Source organism: Cyprinus carpio, chromosome B3 (genome assembly GCF_018340385.1).
Source record: "Cyprinus carpio isolate SPL01 chromosome B3, ASM1834038v1, whole genome shotgun sequence".
NCBI lineage: Eukaryota > Metazoa > Chordata > Actinopteri > Cypriniformes > Cyprinidae > Cyprinus > Cyprinus carpio.
In genome coordinates this window covers 14,153,547-14,175,878 of record NC_056599.1, presented here as the reverse complement: position 1 = coordinate 14,175,878, position 22,332 = coordinate 14,153,547, and the positions used below count along the sequence as shown (strand labels likewise).

Here is a 22,332-nt window from a genome sequence, read left to right as displayed (position 1 = left end):
AAGTTTCAGTCCACCGAGGTTAATCTACTCTCCTGTATGATTTGTGGTTAAGGGGCTATACAGCTGCATCTACTTGGCAGCCAACAATGTAACGTGAAACCTATGAAAATGGTTTAAAGCACATGGTGCCGTAGTTTCACCACTTCACAGTGTCGCAATGACCTTTTTTTTGCAGTAAAGTACAGGATAGTTTAATGAGTGGGAAGATGACATGAAGCGACGTGAGGTAAGATGCACTGAAAACAGATGAGCACACATGTGCATATACAGCTCCCATTCGGGACGAATTTCACGGAATTAATTTTGTCCACAGAATGATAAGAGTACACGTTATGACATATCATTTTGTTATTTCACACTCAGTATTTTAACTTAAGAGCTGCAAGCCATGCATTCAGCGCCTAGGTTGTGCCCAATTCTGACCCCTGCCAGATTATTACCCCCCTAGTATTGGTAGGTTTAGGTGTGGGGGAGGGGTTAGGATTAGGTAATCAGATTTCAACGAGAGGGGTAATAAATTGGCAGGGGTCGAAAATGGGCACAACTCCGGCCGTAGCTGTCAGGCAAGATGGCGCATAGCAATGGCGGCGTATAATATCTGATCAGATCGCCTCTTAATCAAGCTTTTTTGCGAACGGTCAATTAGCTTGGAAATTTAACTAACAAACTGCTGGACGAGCAGTAGCAAGGGAGGACTTAACCACTAAGCGAGGTAAGCGGCCGCTTAGGGCCCCGGGGCCAATCACAGACATATAAGTATAAATGCATGAATGTGATGACTGGAGATTTTCGCTTAATAGTGATTACATTTTCAATTTGTTTTGATTGTTCCCTACTGTATGCATTCAGAACACTAGAAATATGGAATGAGTTGCATGGGATAATTTCCTGTTTGTAAAAAGATTGAAAAAGTTTACAATTTATTAAATTTACAAGTGCAAGCATTTTTTTTAAATCTTCTTTTGTGATCTGAAAAAAAGGTAGCCTAATATGAATAATAATAATAGCCTAATAGCGCATTTCATTGTTCGTTAGGATGCAATATAAAGTACGTATGCATTTTGCTTATTTTGGCAAATGTAATGCAGTAGATCATCTGGGTATTATATGTAGGCCTAGACAGAAAAATCATATAGGCTTACTGTGCACAGTATCACACACTGTACTATATATTACAGAAATAGTAAGAGTGCTATGTTAGTATGCTATTCCAAACATAGCTGGAGCTGAGTAGTTGTTTACAGTAGTCTCGCAGACCTTATACAAAAAAGTGCAGTAGCCTATACTGAATAGTAATTATAGCGTACCTATGCAGAGAACAGCACTGCAAGGTATTTAAAAAAATACCAGGCTACCGTGACTACATACCATATGATCTACTACTGAAGAGCTTTCATGACATGCTTAGACTACTCATGCACTTATATAAGGAGACTTAATAACACATTGCTTCGAAAATGTTCAGCTTAGTTCAGCTGTGAATTGTGGAAACATACCAAGAGTGGTGTAACACTCATCTAGTCTCATGTCTAGATGTAGATCAAAATGTTGTAGTCTAACTTGCGTAATATGAGCTGTTGTTTGATTCCATGCATGCACGGTCAGCACACCATGATCATTTGGAGCAGTTGAAGTAGGCAAACAAATATAGGCTGTCTTCACTCTCGCTAAACTTGTCTGAGACATCATTTCATCTGAGCATTATACAGCATTTATTTTTATTTCTACTAAAGATTTTAGGATTATATCAAATCAAAGCTACTTGAATGAACACTGATTTTTCCCAACACACACTCGTGGCAATTTCTAACTATTTCATGTCTTTGACCTTCACATTTGTATTTTTCTTTTTAAAAAAATCATGTTTCCATATGAATCACAACATGAATTCAAAAAAATACCACCTCGTAATACAGTTACTTTATCTCATGAGACCGGCTTGATTTTTCCTGGGAGAAATAGAATAGAATAGAATAGAATAGAATAGGATAGAATAGAATAGAAAAGAATAGAATAGAATAGACATTTACATATACATTTTCACATTTTTGAGTCACACCAATATTATTTATTAATAACTTAATGATAAACCATTTCTCAATGATATCCTGTCAGTTCTGAAAACTTACTTTATAAGTTATGGTGTATTTGTGGTGTTGACAGTATTAGATTATCATTTTTTTCCTTAAAAAAAGGGGCCCCATATATTTTCATTGGTGAAAAAATAAAAAACACTTTCATGATTTAAATTTACATTGTGTGATTAACCTGTCAAACAAAAATATAATCTGCTGTTCTGTATCGTAAAATATCAAATAAATGTTACCTGAAATAAAATAAAATAAAATAAAAAAGCTAGTTCCAATGCAACATTTTTCATTTTATTTAAATGTATTTTATTTCATAATAATTTTAATTAAATTATGTACTAAAATAACTATAATAAAAAATAAAAGCTATAAAAAAGCTATAAAAGTTTTAGAAATATATACAAAACTGTAAAAATTACAAAAACACACAATACAGTTACTAAAAATAAATATAAATAAATAATAATTATATCTTTATCTGTACAATCTTTTGCATTCTTCAAAGCTTGAGAACAGCTGAAGGAAACTAAAGACGGTAAATATATAACTGAAGACACTTTGCCTATCACTATGTTTTTCTGATCTACTTACTGCTGACAGACACAAATGGCTTTTGTATGGCATCAACCTGCCTTAACCTAATGGGAGAACCTCTAGGGACCTCAGAAGTGGCTTATTTATTGACTCCAAGCCCAATCACTGGTGTGACCATGGCCAAACTCAAATAGATGTCCTGACTGAGCCATTGCATGACTCTGCTTGCAAGGCAGATGTATAAATATTCCTCGGACACACTGCTGCTGTACAGATGCATGCTATCCTATCCCTGATTCAAAAAGAGATGGGGTGTGGAGGTAAGAGCCACGGCCAACTGGATTGGATCGAGTCCCACAAGGTCACGGGGCTGGTATTCAGCAAAGCAGGCATATAAATTTAGCTTCATGAAAAGCCATGGATTATGTCTTGGGACTCTCAGATTTCGTCTTCAGAGGAGGGGTTGTGATGGCCACCCCTCAGGTGTCAAGAGGTGGGAGATATTTCAGTGACACTGCACTCACTCACTCATTCACTCACTCACACCGTCCTTCTCTGTCGCTTCTCCTCTCCATCTGCACTGCACTCGGCGGAGAGCTGGATTTTGGATTTATTATTAAGAACTGAGCCTTGAGGACTTAGGAGAGATGTGTGGGGTGTGAGAAAGACTTACGGACTAAACAAAGGATTCAGTGTGCAATAAGTTGGAAGAAGTATCATGGATGCATTAGCTTTAGAGGCAAAAGGGGCTAAGAGTGAAAGCGCAGGAGCTTCGGCACCCCCCAAACCCAGACCAAAACCCCCCCAAAAAGCAAAACGAATTGTTTACTTTGAGGTAGAGATACTAGACATCAAAACCCGGGAAAAACTACTGCTTCTGGATAAGGTGTGTGCTTTTTAATGTGTTTTACAAACTTAAATACCATACAAATGACAAACCATTACTTGTGAATGGGGTTCCTGCTGAAAAAAAAAAAAAAAAAAAACAGGTGAAACCAGCCTAAGCTGGTTGGGTGGTTTTAGTTGGTCTTCCAGTCTGTTCACAGCTGGTTTGCAGGCTGGTTTACTGGGGTTTTAACTGTTTCTTTAGCTAATCAAGTGGGTCTTAGCAGGTTAGGACCAACCAGCTTGGAGACCAGCTAAGAACAGCCAACAGCTTATGCTGCTTTTAGCTGTTTTTCCCCCATCCGTGACTTTAGATGTTGTCTTTAATTAAACAAGTATATTTAATCACTGTGTTTACACTTCCAGGCTGAACACAATACAGAGAAGTAAAGAAATCATCTGTAATCATCAGCCGTTATAGATGACGGATAGCTAACAGTAATGAGAGAACAACTAATGCACATGCTGTAACTTTGTAATAATAAAGCGGTCACTATCAGGAGGGTTCTGCATTAGTCATGTTGCTTTTGGAACATGAGAATCTCCTCTGAGCTTCCAGGAATTCCTATGTGAGATCCATTGCTTAGACATGCATGTTGAGAATAGAGTAAACCTGATTTATGACTGCAAAAAGGTGGAAAACCGCAAGGAGAAGCATTGTATATATTACATATGTATATTGTGTATTTATGTATTACAATTGCAAAACAGAATGTGGATATTTAGCAGCTCTCTATCCTTCTGCAGGTAGAGCCAACATCCAATATTTTGGACATTAAGTCTTTGTTCCACAAATCAAGTAAGTTCTGCTCAGTGCTAAAGATGCTATGAAATGGCAAAGCCTTTCTTTAAATAGCTTTCTACAAGGAAGATGATAAGTTGATGACATAGAAATAATGGTTTTAGCCAAGTATTACATGTCAGGCTTCAATTTTCACAGATGCACAGTGGTATCCTGCCAGACAGTCTTTATGCCTTGACCCAAGTGAGTACACCTTTAAACTTAGGAACATACATGAGTAATATGTTTACTAAAATGTAACACTGAAGCATGTGATTGCACCGTACAGCTGTTTATTTATTTGATTTGCAAACAGTGGAAAAGTTGATGTACTCATATAACTAACCTCTGCGTGATCCTCTGCATCCAATCTCCAGATCCGGTTCACCAACACCAGCTCATCCAAACCTGTAAAGACTGTTATTCACTGAAATACCTCTGCATTGCTTTATTGACCATATACTCACCCGCTCTTCATGTGTATCAGCCAGAACCTGTTGTTTGGATTACCCTGTTGCATTCTTCTGTTTTATGACACAGACTAAGTGAAATTAGTTGGTGTCCATATCCTGTTTTTAAGCCACTATATATGTGAAGAGAGCATTTATCGTAGTGTTACATTGTTGATTTCAGAAGGAAAACCCTTAAGAGACGAGGATATCCTTCAGGAGCTCCCTGTGGGAACCACTGCGACCTTCTACTTCAGAGACTTGGGAGCCCAGATTGCTTGGGGAACTGTGAGTGTTTTGCCCAGCACACAAATAACAACTGAAACAATTATCACATATACGTAGCAGCGGCTCTCAACCTTTACTCCAAGGCCCCCATTGTCAAAGACAATATTTAAGGGGCCACTGCTCTAATGATAAAGCTACTCATTTTCACATTTTTTTTTTTTTTATTTACAACCAATCTATTAACCCATCTTAATTTAAATTAGTATGCAATTTGAAAGTTGCTGATATTTATATGGCCAGAAAGTAAGTTGAAATTCTGTTCCTTTTTTAAGTTTTATTTTCAGAATTTTGCCTTTTATTACAAAAGCACAGTGTAGAGTAGACAAGAAGCGAAGTGGGAGAGAGAGAGAGAGAGAGAGAGAGAGAGAGGGGTGGGATTGGGAAAGGTCCTTGAGCCGGGATTCGAACTTGGGATGCCAATAACATGTAGGTTTGCTTGTTGGAGCAAAACACATGTTGTGCAATGCAATACAATGATGATTTAGAGATGGGATAATTTTCGATACTCCCATTTAAACAATGATTTTACTAATCAAGTAAAGTCCAGTACGTTTTCATCTTAAAATTACTAATAATTTGAATTACTGATGCATCTGAACTCTTCAAATAACCTCTTTTGTGTTCTTTTGTGTTCCAGAGAACAAAGAAGTTAATAATATGTGGTCACATCTGTGCAATTAGTAGCATTTTACAATGGCTTTGAACGTGGCTCATCACAATTTCGCTTCAGTCTTGTAATCTTTCACTGGCAATGTAAAAGTCAGGTCAGCGGCTGTCCAGTGTGTGCACAGGCCTCTGGTTCAGTTTTCTCTCACCTCCCCACTACTCAATCCTCTTTCTCAGAACTTGTAATCTCTCTGGCACTGTTTCCCCACAGGTGTTGATCCCATTCACCTTCTGCATGCGTAGCCCCCTTTGCCCACTCTTGTCCTGACTCCCACGGGGCAGGGATGATGTCAGCACATGGGAGGTATGCACTATACTTCACTCTAGAGAATTAAAATATGTTTGTGTATGTGTGTTTGCAGGTGTTCCTAATCGAGTGCATTGGACCACTTGTGATATATCTGCTGTTTTATTTTCGACTGCCTTTAATCTACGCTCCCAAGTACGAGTTCACCGCTAGTAGGCATTTGGTTGTGCAGTAAGTATCATGAAGAAGAGTGCTGTCATATGTTTAGTCTGTTGGATTCAGTCCAGACAGTGGGAACAGTGTCTCCTAACAGCTGACCTACTGGTTAACCAAGATACTGGCCCAGAAGTGTATTTTGGGAATGATGTTGAGAAGCATTTGATTGATGTGTCTCAGAAATACACTTTTATTTGATGATCTGGTATTAAACCGAACTCTCTGTTCTCCGCAGTATTGCCTGTGTGTGTCATTCCTTCCACTATGGGAAGCGAATCTTGGAGACGCTGTTTGTCCATCGCTTCTCCCACGGCACCATGCCATTTCGCAACATTTTTAAAGTGAGGATGCCTCGCAATTGTGTTTTTTGGTGTCATTTATATTTATATACATCCCAGAAGGCAGCAGTGTGTGACTGATACATGTTAGGATTTATTTAGTTTTTTTTTTTAACAAGTTCAGTTCTTTTAGTTGATGTGCATTGCACTTTATAAAGATTAGATCGTGCCTTCAATAAATATAATAAAAATAAAAAATAAAAATAAAAACAACAAAAACTCAATTAAAGACAAACAAAAACAAAAACAGTTATGTTGCAAAAAGGGAGTCTGTAGATCACATGTGATTCTTTCTTTAACAGAACTGTTCTTATTACTGGTGCTCTGCTGCATGGATGGCTTATTACATCAATCACCCTCTCTACACACCGCCATGTATGTAACATCTCACTCAAATGCCCTGCACCATGTTTATTATCGCTTAAATTGTTATTGTATGTTAAATGCAGTGAACTGTTGTTCTTAAAGCCAGTCTGTTTACATGCAGATTATGGGGAGAGTCAGGTGAAGGCAGCACTGGGAATCTTTCTCGTAAGCACTTTGATGACACTGACTTCTGTGTCTTGTATTTGTCTCATCAGCGTTCTTTACTTACTGATTTGTCATTTTTGCAGTTCTGTCAACTTGGCAGCTTCTCGATTCACATGGCCCTGCGCAATCTCAAACTATCTGGTAAGATCTACGAAATAAATCACAAATCTCAAGTCAACTTCTCCAGCTTTGTTTGTATAACGCATTCAATTGTTCTTTATGAAGGCTGTAAGACGAAGAAGATTCCTTATCCAACCAAAAATCCTTTTACATGGATATTTGCACTTGTTTCATGCCCAAACTACACATATGAGGTGAGACCCATGGCTGATTGCAGTGTGAGTGAATCCATGTCTTTATAGAGTTTTGCAGTGATTATGTATTTTTGTAGGCCGACATTTAAGTTGACATCTGTCTGGTTCTCTTGACAAAAACCCACTAGGATTTTCCATTGGCTTTTGGATTACTGCAGAAAATATGCTCAGTGACCAACAAAAGTTTATGATTCTTACACATTTTGTTAATCATGATAATCCTCACAAATAAAAACATATTTTATGAATTTTAAAGCCTAAATACAGTCGGCAGAAGTTAAAAAGCTGAATGTAGGCTATAAACGAACTGCAGCATGGACATATTTTACCCAAAAATGAAAATTTGATTTGGATAATTTTATCATTACATCACGTGCTCACCAATGGATCCTGTGCAGTGAATGGGTGCCGTCAGAATGAGAGACCAAATAACTGACAAAACTCAACAATTCTTTGTATTTATTTAAAAAAAATTATAAACACGAGGCTGTAAAACTGGACACTTATCCGACCTGTTCAGTCAGTGTGATGATGTTTAAAGGTGCTGTTTGTAATTTTTTAACAGTACTTAAGCATAAAAAATAGGCTACACTGTTTGCAGATAAGAGAAACATGATAAGTTTGCTACTTGTTTCCCCGAAAAACAATGTTAACATCAAACATCAATTGTGTGTTCCGTGTCGGAATGTCCATTTTTGTTTTGATCTGTGTGAATCCGCCCACTTCCAATATACCCAATAGTATTTCGACACCTCGAGTTGCCGTTTGGCTGAAAACACAGCGCTTTGCAGTCAGTGGAAGCCAGAAAACTAACTGGGTCAGAGACTGCAGATTCTACCTAACCTATATATATATATATATATATATAAATATTTTGAATTTGGACTGCAGTACCCATTTCAACCACTAGCGGTCAATGTTACATACTGCAATGCAAAGTATGTAACATTGGCAGCATCTGTAGTCACAGTTATCCACTTAGCAACTGCCAAAATAAATAAATAAATAAAGACAAGTAAACGCTTAAAAAAAATCACAAGTGGGTTTTACTGATTATTTTATGTCATGGAATAAATGCAGTGTTATTCACAATGTGAACCACAGACCTTATTTCAGGCATTTCACCCAAAAAAAGCCTTAGACTTTGGACAATGGAACCAGAAGAGCTAAAACTCTAACTCATTTCCAGATTTTGGCCTACAAAAATATGTCATCCCTGCAGTACTCTAAAGCAGTGGTTCTCAACTCCAGGCCTCGGGACCCACTGCTCTGCACATTTTGAATGTTTCTGAATCTGACACACTCAGTTCAGTTCATGGATCTCTCTCCTAATGAGCTGATGATCTGAATCAGGTGCGATAAATAAGGGAGACAAACAAAATGTGCAGAGCAGTGGGTCCCGAGGACTGGAGTTCAAAACCACTAACAAAAAAGATCCCCTTGACAAGCATGTGTCCCGTGTGAACTGGTCCTGTAATGAAATGCTGACCCCTGCTGGTCCCGTTGAGTATAGGCCTAAATAACAGACACTAAAGCTGCACTGTTGCTGTGTTTCTGTAGCTGGGATCTTGGCTGGGTTTCACACTCATGACCCAGTGTGTCCCTGTGTTGTTCTTCACTGTGGTGGGATTCATACAGATGACGGTTTGGGCCAAAGGAAAGCATCGCAGCTACCTGAAGGAGTTCAAACAGTATCCCACACTGCGCTCCCCTATCCTACCTTTCATCCTATAGCAGGAAAATACAACACTAAAAATAAGATATAGAGGATTTTTTTTAAAATCAAATACAAGTCAGAGTTTTGCTAGCTTACATATATAAAGTCTTATATATATATATATATATATATATATATATATATATATATATATATATATATATATATATATATCTATATATAAACAACTTTAATTACTGTAATATTGTATTTGTCAAGTAAAGCCATTCTATTTTAATTACAAATTAAAAATATACAGTATAATGTATTATTTGTATACATGAATACAGAAAATTGTACAAAATTATGGAAATAAAAAGATTTTGAATTAGCAGACAACGTAGCACAACCTGGAAATAAAAAGTGACTCTTTTTGTCTTCATGAGATGTGACTAAAGCAATGATGTGTATTGAAGGGCAAATGTGTTGCTTTATTTTGAGGTAAATTTAACACACTCAATTCTTTCTTCGAGGCGAGACTGAAGCAAATTAATTTGTACGTAGCAGATATCCATCACCTATCAATCACTTCCAGGATGTGTTATATTTTGTGTTAGAAATTAAGTCTGGTATACATTCTTGCCGAATAAAAGTTTTAATTTGTTTCTTTCTTTCAAAAAAAAAAATAAATAAATAAATAATAATAATAATAAAAAATCTTTTCTGAATCACAATCAATGTTTCCTATCTCACTATGAATGGCAATATAAAACCCTTCTCTCAGAGTAAATGTTCTGCTGTGCAGGACTTGAACCAAAGCATCAGTAACTCACTCTCTATCTCTGCTTGGCAAGCAAAACACATAAGAGATAAGATTGATGCCACAAATACAATTTCAGATTCTGAAACAGCAATTTATTTCCTAACTCTGCATGTCCATTTTAAGACTGCTGTAAAACATCGCCGAACATCGTACATTTAATTGGACAAGAAACAATGTTTATATAATATTGCGACACTGTAAATCATACCTGACAAAAACAGAAGGACAAAACACTGGTGAATGAAAAGCTCCACCGTTGAAAAACAGAACACTTCTACTAAGAGGACTGTTCCCGTCAGCCCTGCGACGGATGGATAGAAGGACACGGACAGGACAGAAGAACAGATGCAGGGCTGAATCATGCGGCATGTCCTCACACGGAAGAAGAGAAGATAAGCTGAGGAGGGCTGTGCAAATCAAGTCTTAAAGAGTTAACGTTTCCCCTCATTTCGTGGCCAGCGCTCTGAGCCAGGAGAACTTCCGTCTGTTTTCGCTGAAAACACGAGCACTATGAGAAGAGACGGCTGTCGTCCTGAAAGTGGCTTCTCTGCAGCACCTTCACATGATTCTCATAGATTTTAAGTGCAGGGCCGAGTCTGATCGACAGACCAGTCAACACGTCACTGCGCTGCATCAGCAGCAGGGACTTCCCATCTATTTCCTGTTAGAAGTGAAGATACAAAGGTGCAAATACTTTTACTCAGCAAGGAGTGATTTCTGAAGAATCATGCGACACTGAAGACTCGAGAAATGATGCTGAAAATTCAGCTTTGACCTCACAGGAATAGATTACATTATAAAACATATTACAACATAAAACAGTAAGCATAAGATTGTAGACATGTTTAGATTTTAAATTTCCTTAGCTAACTTATTCACATAATTATGGATATATGATTGGAAGTAATATCTATTGAGGTTTGTTTAAAGTCACCATATAACTCATACTGATCCTTTTTTTTTTTTTTTTTTCTTCTTCTAAAAACTACTCTAGCTCAAGAAGTTGGATTTTCTTCTTTTTGGAAAAAAAAAGGTTCAGGATAAAGTAATGATTTCATTATAACATTTTTTTTAACACTTTTTTTTTTTTAATTCCCATTATTGTGTTCCTATTGTTGTTATTCAATGATGATAACAATGCTAGAGAAAAGCTTTTTTTATTACAGTGTTCCTGCATCGTGATTTCCAGCTTTTCCATTCATTTGTGACTCCTGAATAAGAAGCTTTAAATATATACAGTGTATATATATATATATATATATATATATATATATATATATATATATATATATATATATATATATATATATATACAGAGCCGGATTAACGCAAAGGCAAAGTGCCTAGGGCCCGATTGGCGGGATGGGGCCCAGACAGAGGGACAAAAAAAAAAAAAAAAAAAATAATAAAAAAAAAAAAAATAAAAATAAAATAAAATGTACTAATGTCCTACCAACAATATATTAAAAAAATAATTAATTAACTAAAAATAGTGACGATGTTTATCTTAACCATAGACTGTTACATTACGCCAGCCCATGCCAGTTAAGTCCGAGGAGACGTCAGCGGCGGTCAGAGGTCAGAGCGGGACAACAAAGCTAGCAGGCAGGTGTGTTTTGAGTAGGCTAAGATTCAAGATGCTTTCGGGGGCGGCAAAACGTAAAAAGAAAAAAAAATGAAGAGGAACAAAAGTAGAGACAGCAGGGGGGCTTTACAGAAGTTTCTGTCGGGCAGCCGTCCGACAGCTGTGAACCTGCTCGAGTCAGCAGAGGCCGAGCCAGGCCCGGAGACACGGCCCGAAGACGCGGTGGAAGATGCAGCGGGAAATGCGGCGGAAGACGCGGTGGAAGATGCGGCGGGAAATGCGGAGGAAGACGCGGCGGGAAATGCGGAGGAAGACGCGGCGGGAAATGCGGAGGAAGACACTGTGGCGCCCGCGCCGTCAACAACAGCGCCGTCACAGAACGACAAACTGATGGAAGAACAGCAGCCAGCCAGAAGTGAGCCCAATATCGTTTTGCAGCAGGAGCCTCTAGACCCAGAAAGGGTATTAACAAGCTACCCATCTGATCCTGCAAAGTGGGACCAAATTGATGACAGGATGCGTGAGTACTTTGCACTAAACCATCCCTGTCAAAATATTGGAGATTTCTCTGCATCACAGAGGAAATAGCCTTTCCAGTCCAATGCACTCTGAAAGTTCTTTTATCCATTGTTTTAAAGAAGGTGCTTCCATGCTCTTCCAGTTCATAGCAATGGCTCTTCTGGCATGTAACAATCCAAAGTCCAATAGTCTAGTGTGTTTCTTTGTTTGTGAGAAACCTGTAGGATATATTCCCAGTACACAAAGTTTGGCACAATGTGGTATTTTAAGATTAAACCGTTCTGACAAACAGTTTATGACATCATTCCAGAACTTCGGTATATCAGAACATTCCCATAGACAGTGAATTAGATTTCCTTTATAATTTTGGCATTTTGTACATATATCAGGAATATTGCTAGACATATGATTGAGTTTTTCAGGTGTTATATAAACCCTTGTCAACCATTTATACTGTAATAATTTAAGCCGCGTGTTTATGATTTGTTTTTGCGCCTTTAAACATGCTTCAGTCCATTCAAATTCCTCTATTTCTTCTAGAATGTCTTTCCTCCATGCGTTTACTTTGTCTACAGCAGACTCTTTAGAGTTAGACATTATTAAATTATAATATTTTGACAATTGGCCCTTTTCACCTCTTTTTTCAATTAATTCCTCAATTAATGACAGTTTGGGAATGTACATAATATCTGTAGACCTGGAAGACATAAAACTTTTAAGCTGTGAATATTAAAAAAAAATGTTTTGAGGGAATCTGGTGGTTATCACACAATTCTTGAAATGTAAGAAGTATTCCATCCATATACAAGTCTTTAATAGTCTGAATACCTTTAGTTTTCCATAGTTTAAATCCTCCATCCTTATATTTATTATTATTTATTGTTAGACAGTTTCTAAATGGTCTTGATGAATGTGAAGGGGTCATGGTTTGCCTTCTTGTTCTTAATTACAACATTTATAAATGTTGTAAGCTATTGCATTTTGCAGAAAATCTTAATTAAATGTGTTGATTAAATGTAAACAGAGCAAATAAGATAAACTTATTTGCTCTGTTTACATAGTTTACAGACACCTGTTGGTTATTTACTGGTACTACTGCCTTAACAATGACACTCCCAATGGATGAGGATAATTTAATAGCATTTAATAGAGCCGTGTAATGACGTAGAAATAATGAATATCAAAAAATAGTCTGATAGAATGTTTAATATACAACACAACCAATTTGTAACCAAAGACTAGGCTATGTAAAATGTGAATTAACTTTTATTAGTAACTTTGGTAAGTTTCAGATTTCAATTCATAAATAACATCGATGGAGGGGGGGCCAAAAAATGCAGCCTGCCTAGTGTAGTCCATTTATTTAATCCGGCTCTGTATATATATACACTGAAATTGCACTTACAAAGTAAATGAATATTTTAGAGCTGAGCATAACTAGAAAAAGAAATATTCACTTCAGAATTTAATTAATTTCATTAATTTAGATTAACTTTACCTGGCCTGGAAATAATTCAAAATAGTTTTCTGAAGCCTAGACGCAGCATAAGTTAAAGAAATCTTCTGCACATTATCTAGACTTTGGATTCAAATGAAAAAACTAAAAGATGGGCTATCACTGCACTCAACCAACACTTTGGGTCCATAGATCAATAAAAACTGTAATGACTTCAAATGAAAAAAGCAGGATCCACACTCACTAGTACACTTTCTAATCATTTGTCGAGTTTTTGGACACATGGATCAGTAGACTTTGGGTTAAAATATGCTCTTATGCTCTTGACAGATTTGGTTTACTCCGGCACTAACCTGTGTTCTGAAAGCCAGCGCCTGCTCAGGGAAGCCCACAGACGTGATGTAACTGGCCACATCGGCCACGCTCCAAAGCAAAGGGTCCTGCTCGATTTCTCTCTTTACCACATCACTGAGAATGACCAAAAACAGATTAAAGCCTCGTAGCTCATGCATCACAACAACAATATATAATCCAATGGTGTCACGCCACAGAAATGACACACTTAGTTTAGGTCTCAATTTTTGGGTCACAAAGAAAATGTTGGCTTTTACTCACTTTCCATTATTCATCCCTCCATTGTTAACAGGTTCTTCCTCTGTTGTGCTCTTAGTGCACATATCACCTGAGAAAGCACAGGTTCAGATAAAAATGTAACATCCAATGAGTTGACAGATACAGTGTGAAATTTAAAGAGCACAGGCAGAACCCTCACCCTCCTCAACAGGATCAGGCACAGCGGGAGGCCCTCCGTCTGACTTCAGCGCCTCGTCCTGATGACAGACAGACACAATATGATGCAGAGGAACAGGACAGATGTGCTGTGACTGGAGGCGCAGGGCGGACATGCTTACCGGCGTGACTGTGCAGTGTGACAGCAGCGGATCCTCGGCCTGAAGAGTGGAGAGACAGATGGCCGCTGGCTGCTGCACGAGCGCCACAGATCCTGTGGGTAACAACGACAGATACTGCCAACTCAGACCTCTTACACATTAAATCTTGTCTTCTTCTGACCGAGGTCTGTCACTCTCAACGATTATTAAACTATCCGACTCCTTGACATGCGATGCAATGTCTGAATTTGGCAGAAAATTAATGAAATAAGACTGATGGGTGCAGAAACTTTCCCCTGTCAAAATGTGTGCTTGTATGTTTGTCTCCTTAGACTTACTTTTCTAACAAACTCAGTGAGAGAAAGATTGTTCTGCCTCCACTTGATTATTTTATTAGTCACTTAAGTGTAGGAGAGAGAAAAATGGTTACACAATCCTCTTGGAACATCTGCGACATTGATAAAATAAGTTATGCTTATTTATAAAATAAACAGATAAATAAAAATAGGCCACTGGTAAAACATTTTGCAATATTTTACATTTACATTTTTCTATACTGCAAAACATCCATACTTTTAAATGACCCTTTGGACAGACGCAATTTGCAGATCAATAGAATTAATGCAAATTCAGCAATTTGTTGCATTGTTTGTGAATGCTTGCATTTTTGGTCTTATGCTGCAGCCTGTGCGTTAATCCGCGCATGTATATATGCATGTTTTTAATATTTCAAATAATGGCAATAATGCAGGCTTTAAAATGTTGACTTCTCTATTGGATTTGTATAGCCTAATTTAATTTAAATGCCCATTTTTTTGCATTCTATTTTTGAAGCATCTTATGTATTTCTTTTCTTTGTATTTTTCTTTCTGGTTTATCTTGACGCTTTAATTTTTTTGGTTCTGTTTTTGTTATGCTCAACCAAGGCTGCGTGTTGGAATGTGATTCTGTACCCTTTTTGATTGTAAAGTTGAGCAATAAAACTAAAAAAAGTTTTTTTTTTTTTTTTTTATCATTCATCAGCTGGAAAAAATCATTCTGAAACTAACTCCATCGATATCATTTCTCTGTGCCTTTATCGTCACAGCTGTGGTGTGGACTCTGCTATTCTTTAATATTGAACTATATCTTTTTCATTGTTTTTATAGTTATCGTCCTTGGTGTGAACAGGCTCACAAGACGTGCTCTTGAACTAATCTTTAACTCATTTATTTGAATTACTATCTCTGTTTAAATGCTGGTTAGTTTGGCGTTTTATCTTGAGAAGTTAATTTTAAAAAGTGAGCAACAGACCTGTGTCTTGCTGGGCTGCTGGCTGTATGTGGTCAGGGAGGATGTAAGCGCTGTCGGTGTCCTGCCTCAGAGCATCATGGGTAGGAGAGTTCTTTGAGGACGCGGGTGAGGGTACAGGCTGACTGGTGTTACTGCTGGTGATGGGACTCATGCTGATGCCCGAGTCAGCGGTGCTCTGAGCACACATGGCGTCCAGACTGCTCTCATCCCCCTCCTCGTCCATACTGCTGTCCATTCCCGCTGTCGTGGACATCTCGTCCTAAAAAGATTGATGCATTATTATTATTCTCATCATCATTTTTAAGCAGGTGATTTGATCACTGCCAGTACTTCATAGAAACGCATGCAACATGAGGATTTAACAAAATGCATCACGTGTGCCATCTGAAACCGAGTTTTCTACAGTTTCCATCGAACTTTATATAAATGATCTAATGAAAGTAGATACACTACACTTTTATTCATCAGGGATGCATTAAACTATTCGAAAGTGACAGCAAAGATTTCTATTTCAAATAAACGCTTTTAAACCTTCTATTCATCAAAGAATCCTCAAAAAGAAAAAAAAAAATCACAGATTCTTCTAAAATATACTGTTTTCTACATTGAGAATAATCATAGATGTGTCTTAAACAGCAACTCTGCCTGTGAGGATGATTTCTGAAGGATCATGACGACACTGAAGACTAGAAGCTGAACATTCAGCTTTGTGCCGCAAGAATAAATTACATTTCAATATATATTAAAATAATAATAAAATCTTAAAATAATAATTTAGCAATAGTATTATTGTTTTTACTATCTTCATGACCAAATAAATACAGCCTTGGTGAGCATAAGAGACTTCTTTCAAAAACATGAAATAATAATAATAATAATAATAATCTTACCACCTCCAAATGTTTGATCAGTAGTGTATAAATGATCTTATATTGTTTTAAAATGTTTTTAACTGAACTCTAAGTATAGATTAAAACCCTTTTACTTTTATTACAAGCAGTATATTTTTACAACTACAAGGTTTTAACAAGTCCAATATTGCAAAAATGCTTTTTTCGTGACTTTATCCTTTAAACTGTATTCGAGTGCTGTCATAGTTTTTCATTTTTCATGTCATAGTCGACTAGATAATGAAGGCAGATTTGAATGTTTGATTCTGAAAGGTTGAACTGTGTTTGCAGAACAAGAATGTTTGACATAAATGTCCCCATTTTACTTGGGCCAAGTTGTGCGTTTTAAATCTTTGCGGTTTTATTTATTTTTGTTTCACAGACTGTTTTGTGTTTCCTAACTGTTTACATTTTTCTGAAGTAATAAACTATTTAATGGCAGACTCGCATTATGTCAACTTAACCCATTTAGTGTGCCAACAGCTGCTACTGGTTCTCTGAGCCGTCCGGTGCAGCAACGCTGGAAATGTTCACAAGCCCAGGAATATTTCCACTAAAAAGCATGATGAATACCAAGATGAAGGGAGGAATGAACCTCTACAGCACTGGGGCGCCAGGACTTCATCATGATTAGCAATACCAGAATGCACCAGTATTTCACATTTAAACGAACAGATTTCGACAACAACGCTTTGTGATTATGCTCAGCCCGTCGCTCTGCAAAACTGGATTATCATGGACTCGAGCTTCAGTGTCTGAAGGCCGCGCGCACTGTTTATTCAGTCGGGAGTGAGCCAGAAATTCCTCTTCGCCCGTTCTTTCCGACGCTTTGAACCCCGGTTTTGGTCGGGACAGTGGTGTTAGGAACGTTACACTCACATCGAAATAACTCAATCATACAGTATGAGGAACATTATGGAGTGAGTTTGCTGAACGGAGGCGCGCTGAACTCCGACTCGCGCGGCTGGGCGGGCTCATGAATATTAAGTTACGTAGCGTCCCTCATCTGTATTAGAACGAAGCGGGCGGGCTCATGAATATTAAGTTACGTCAGGTTCGTCAGCGCCCCGAGAGAGAAGCGTGGTGAGTTCATGTATATTAATGAGGCACACCATTGGCGAAATTCACGCAGTCTAGTTAATATTCATGAACCCGCCCAGCTTCGCTCCGAGGCGCGCTGCCTGTCTGAGACAAGCGCGTCCCAAAGCGAGACAATGTTAAACGTGGCTAAAGCCAAAATTTTATCCCTTAAAACACATCCAAAACTAACGTTCACTTTGCTTACATGTAAACACGCGATAAATAAGTACGGCAAGTTCACAAGCCGCACTGACGACTTCGGTCGCACTTCGCGTTCACGGACATTAAGGATCATCCGGCAGCGCGTCTCATGATTGCGCTTCACTGATCCCTATAAACCCTGTCACGACACGCACGAGCGCAAAACAACAGTCTCGCTCCAGTAACGTGACGTTAAATAATCGCTAATGCAGTTGTCTCCGCGGTGTCGCTCCTTGTGCGAAATGCGTCAGTCGGCTGATCCGTGATGTTGATCAATCAATTTGGTGACTTTCCCCCGCTGTGCAAAAGCGAGCTGGGATTAATTGACGAGGATTGCATCGCGAAAGTTGAGTTAACGTCACCGGACTCATCCAGCGCATCATCTGCGCTCACACAAAAACTCGCTCCGAAAGATTTGGACATCGCAGATCGAGCGCTTCCATTGTTGACGATTTCCCGACGCTCGGGAAAGATCGCGCCGCTCCCCGTCTGCGACAGTCCGCGCGCGCGCGCGTCTCTCTCTGTGCGCGTTTGCACTTGCTTTCACGTTTGCACACGCCAGAGCACTTCAACTAGTGATAAAAACACCAGTACTTCACACTCCGCGTCTCGTTTTTGCCGGAGCGCAGCCGCCTCTCGGTTCACTTACTTCCATATCCTCCATGTGATCCTCCTCATCCACGGGACCCAGAGCGCTGTCGCCGGCGCTCCAGTCCGCGAGAGAAGGCTGTTTCACCGCACACTTGCTCTGCTCGGGTCTTCTCCTGCCTCGTAGCACCTTTGCCGCGTTGCGATAGGAAACCGAGCCTTTATAGTTGACTTTAAGCACCGTTTGCTCCTCTATCAGTTTCTCCAGTTCTGAGCGGGTTCGGTCCCAGTCCGAGCCGTGTCGTCTTTTGACCATCCTGCAAATTCTGTCCAGGTCCGGTCGCGCTTTCCTCGACCTCAGCGAGTCTATGGAGCCCAGGATCCACTCGCGGTACGGCTCGGACATTATTCCTGATGGGCTTCAGGCTTGATAGAGTGGATGAAGTGCGTCAGTGTTGCCTTCGACGTGACGCTCGCAGTCTTTCGAGCCGCGGCGCGAGCGCGCTGGAGAGAGAAAAAAAGAAAAGAAAAAAAAAACGGAAACATACTGTACGCGTGCGTTGATCGCGTTGAGCGCTTTTAAGGTGGAATGCGCGAGATGCGCGGCCCGCCGCTAGGAGATTTAAGGAGGCGTTGCACGTTTCAGTGCCGCTTAAATGGCTGTTGTTGCGGCTTTGGAATGCGATACTAGCAGGCTGCTGGTTTTTAAGTTACACTTGAACAAGTCCGTTTTATGCAATGGTAAACTTTTCATTTACGTTCCTTTGTTTTAATCCAGCCACTGATCTTGTAATTAAAATGGTAAAAATGTTCACTTTTGACCATCAAATACTTAGTTGCGAAGGAAATGCGCTGAGTGGAATATTAGCAACGTACTGCATACTACGCTACAAATAATTTGTGGAACAAGGCGGTATGAAACCAGAAATATTTAAAACAGTAGTATGCTGAGCTCACTGTGCTCCGTGTTTAATCAGGCGAGAAACAAATATCAGAATCGTTTGTTAGTCATTATATACAATTATATATATATATATATATATAGTTAGACATCTTAAAATGTCTGTACATTCAAATGAGCAAAGAAAAGTTTTTTTTTTAAGATTTTGGGTCAAAGTAGCCTACTTCTGCTTTAGCAATCACTCTAGAAACGGAAGGTCAAGTCAAGCGCTTTTCTTTGTAGGATACATTATTGTGCAGTGTGCTTCACATTTTAGCAAATGTAGCAGGTCATCTCAAGGAGATTTATAATAATAAGTTCCGTGCATCTCAAAAGGAACTTGCCCAGCTTGTGCAGGTCCACCCGAAATTCCTGATACGTGATCCGTCATCATTGATCACTGGCGCTCAGCTCTGCTGCCAGGTCATTTCGAGACAGAACATCATTTGACTAATGACAACACAGATCCATTTTTTTAATGCTTTTAAGAAAATGCTTAAAATTGTGAAATATCCCGTGACAGATAAATCCAAATTCAAAACAATAACATTTAAGACATCACCACATTTTTGTAATTTTAACAATTAAAACTTTATTGGAATGATACATGTTGCAAAATATTATTCTGTGTATTTTTATTTTTATTTATTTTTTAAACATACTCGATGTGTCCTACGGGTATCCGTCAACTTCTCCAGAAGGTAAAATAATTAAGACTGTTAAAGGCAGAGAATATACAGTATTGTTTCCCGAGAAGGTACAATAAACTACACCATCACCATACCCATGTCGGGAGGAAAGAGACTCCTGTTATTGAAAATACACTTAGAAAATATGCAAAAGTAAATCAAATGTCTCATGATTTTTTTTTTTTAAAAGCAAATAGAAGAGTGTAGGAAACTGGATGTGTACAAAGGCAAACTGTATAATGGACTGATGCACACACACACGCACAAAGATGACTGACGATGTGAATGAACAGACTGAAGGATGTGTGACACCCATGTATCTGAAAGGAAGGGACGGGACCCAGAGATAGAGCGACGACATATGAATACCGCCAAAAATGTCAAAATTTTCCATGCTCTGACAAAAAAAAAAAAAAAAAAAAGGTGTAATGAAAGGTGCATTTGAGCCATAATTTCCCAAAAAGTCACTGTTTTAAAACGGTTCTGCTTTAAACAGAATCCTTCCATGTTACGATCGAGCTCAAAGCTTCGGAAAAAGCTCACGTGAAGCAAACCTGTACATTATAACTCAGTACACCAGTTGAGGATAGTCTTACATTGCTTCTAGCGTCACAAGACCAGCACAGAAGAGCCTGCTGGGTAATCTAAACGTACAGACGCATTCTTTAAACACTGATCGTTTTGTTCTCCAGCTATTCACACCAAGAGATGGAGCTGTTTACCCTGTTTGTACAACCATTTTATGACAAAGTCTCCAGAAATGGGGCAAGAAAATGTCCCAGCAAAAGCTAGGCATGCAGGGAGAAGAATGAGGGAGAGAAAATCGAAACCTAGCATGAAGTTTTGTGAAATATAAACTTCTGCCCTTTGCTCGTCTATGTTTCTAAAGCTACACCAGCACCCGAATGATCAAAAACTGACCCAATCTGGTTTGTTTTGGCTGTGGATCTGGCAGAATACATTGACATAACATTTCCTGAGAGGGAAAAGAACAGTATTTTGATCTCACACTGCAATTTAAATGGCATCAAAGCCGTTCAGTTTCCAGTAGATGCTTCTGTTATTAAAAGAGCTGTCTGAAATACCAATTTTAACCTGGCACCAATATGTAGTTTGCACGCATTCAACAAAATTAAGTTACATTACTTATAACAAACCAAAAACTGGATTTTGAAAACGCACCTAACGAACAGCCGACTCCTGAAGGACTGAGCTATAAGTGATGGTGGGCATCTCAGTTTTAAAGGTGAAGCGTGTCGATTTTGCGCCACTTGCAGCAGCAAAAATCACAAAAGTAACGACTTTGATCAATTCTAATATGTTATGTCCTTTCGGTTACTCAAACAGACTGTGGTTCAGTTTGTCGCCTTTACAATCAAATTAAATATTCATCAACCCGAAGCTTTTCAAGCATAACGAAATAACATTTCTGCAACACACTACGCATTACCGCACACTTCTGGAAACTAAACAACAACAGCAAAAAAAAAAAAAAAAAATCGGGGGATTTTGCATTTCGATTGTCTTGCATCCAACGAACTTACAGATAGAAAGTGAAAAATTCTGATAAGTTCGTTGGACGATATTTCAACAGACCGAATGGAGCTTCACTAACTGGTCGATATCTTAATAACACACACTAAAGTCAACAAGAACAACAAGCTTATTTGAAGCAGAAGTGGAGATTGATTTGGCGAAGCCATAGAGAATTAAAATGTATTTTCAATCAACTTTCATGTCAGGAGAAGATTATTCTTATCATCGGTAAGGGTAAGGAGAAATACCAGACTGTTCAATTAAACAAAGGGTTTGGTCACTAGCAGGCGACACGGCAGAAAAGAATAATAATAATAAAACATTCACCAGGAACCCAGTGTAACCACAGAAACAGTGCTCTCCTTTAACTTTATCCTTTAAAAGCATCTTTTTAAAAATAACCAGCTGCATTACAAGCCTTTGTGCTCACTGTTAATTCATTCATTGTATTCCTTCAGTTCTGCTTTTTGTTAGTTTATCTCTGGAAATGTATCTTAGGATCAAAGCCATCTGCGAAAATGTGTGAAATAACGGATTTGGAGCTTCAAGTATGCTTACATGCTACAGATGTGTAATTTAAAGTAGTGTAACGGACTTTTCAGTGGCCACTTTCAACCCAAAGCACATTCTATTGGCTTAAATACAAACATACTGGCTTTAAATACACGAAACGATCTAGAGAATGACAAATGAATGATCCAAATCAACAATCTTTACACTAATTCTGCCTGATCTTAGAGCACTGTAGCCAATTAATATGCGATGACAAATTTGAAGGATGGTGGTGTGATGCTTGAAATCCAAATGAGAAATGGGTGAGGTGTCAAACAAAAAGCCAGAACTCCC

General features: G+C 38.5%; 2 protein-coding genes across 2 annotated transcripts; one reads left to right on the top strand and one right to left on the bottom strand.

Annotated features, from left to right (window-relative positions):
* The first annotated feature begins 3,052 nt into the window (after positions 1-3,052).
* LOC109054269 (very-long-chain enoyl-CoA reductase-like) lies at positions 3,053-9,115 on the top strand. The gene is made up of 11 exons (XM_019071561.2): positions 3,053-3,510; positions 4,257-4,308; positions 4,450-4,494; positions 4,924-5,027; positions 6,056-6,171; positions 6,392-6,497; positions 6,797-6,869; positions 6,982-7,025; positions 7,109-7,166; positions 7,251-7,339; positions 8,900-9,115. The coding sequence occupies exons 1-11, from the start codon at positions 3,343-3,345 to the stop codon at positions 9,071-9,073; spliced, it is 1,029 nt and encodes a 342-aa protein (XP_018927106.2). The 5' UTR covers positions 3,053-3,342; the 3' UTR covers positions 9,074-9,115.
* A 774-nt stretch (positions 9,116-9,889) lies between these two features.
* LOC109054270 (atherin-like) lies at positions 9,890-18,907 on the bottom strand. The gene is made up of 7 exons (XM_042719817.1): positions 18,383-18,907; positions 15,563-15,821; positions 14,291-14,382; positions 14,152-14,209; positions 13,995-14,061; positions 13,733-13,847; positions 9,890-10,480 (listed from the first exon to the last, which is right to left on the bottom strand). The coding sequence occupies exons 1-7, from the start codon at positions 18,725-18,727 to the stop codon at positions 10,328-10,330; spliced, it is 1,089 nt and encodes a 362-aa protein (XP_042575751.1). The 5' UTR covers positions 18,728-18,907; the 3' UTR covers positions 9,890-10,327.
* Between the last annotated feature and the right edge of the window lie 3,425 nt (positions 18,908-22,332).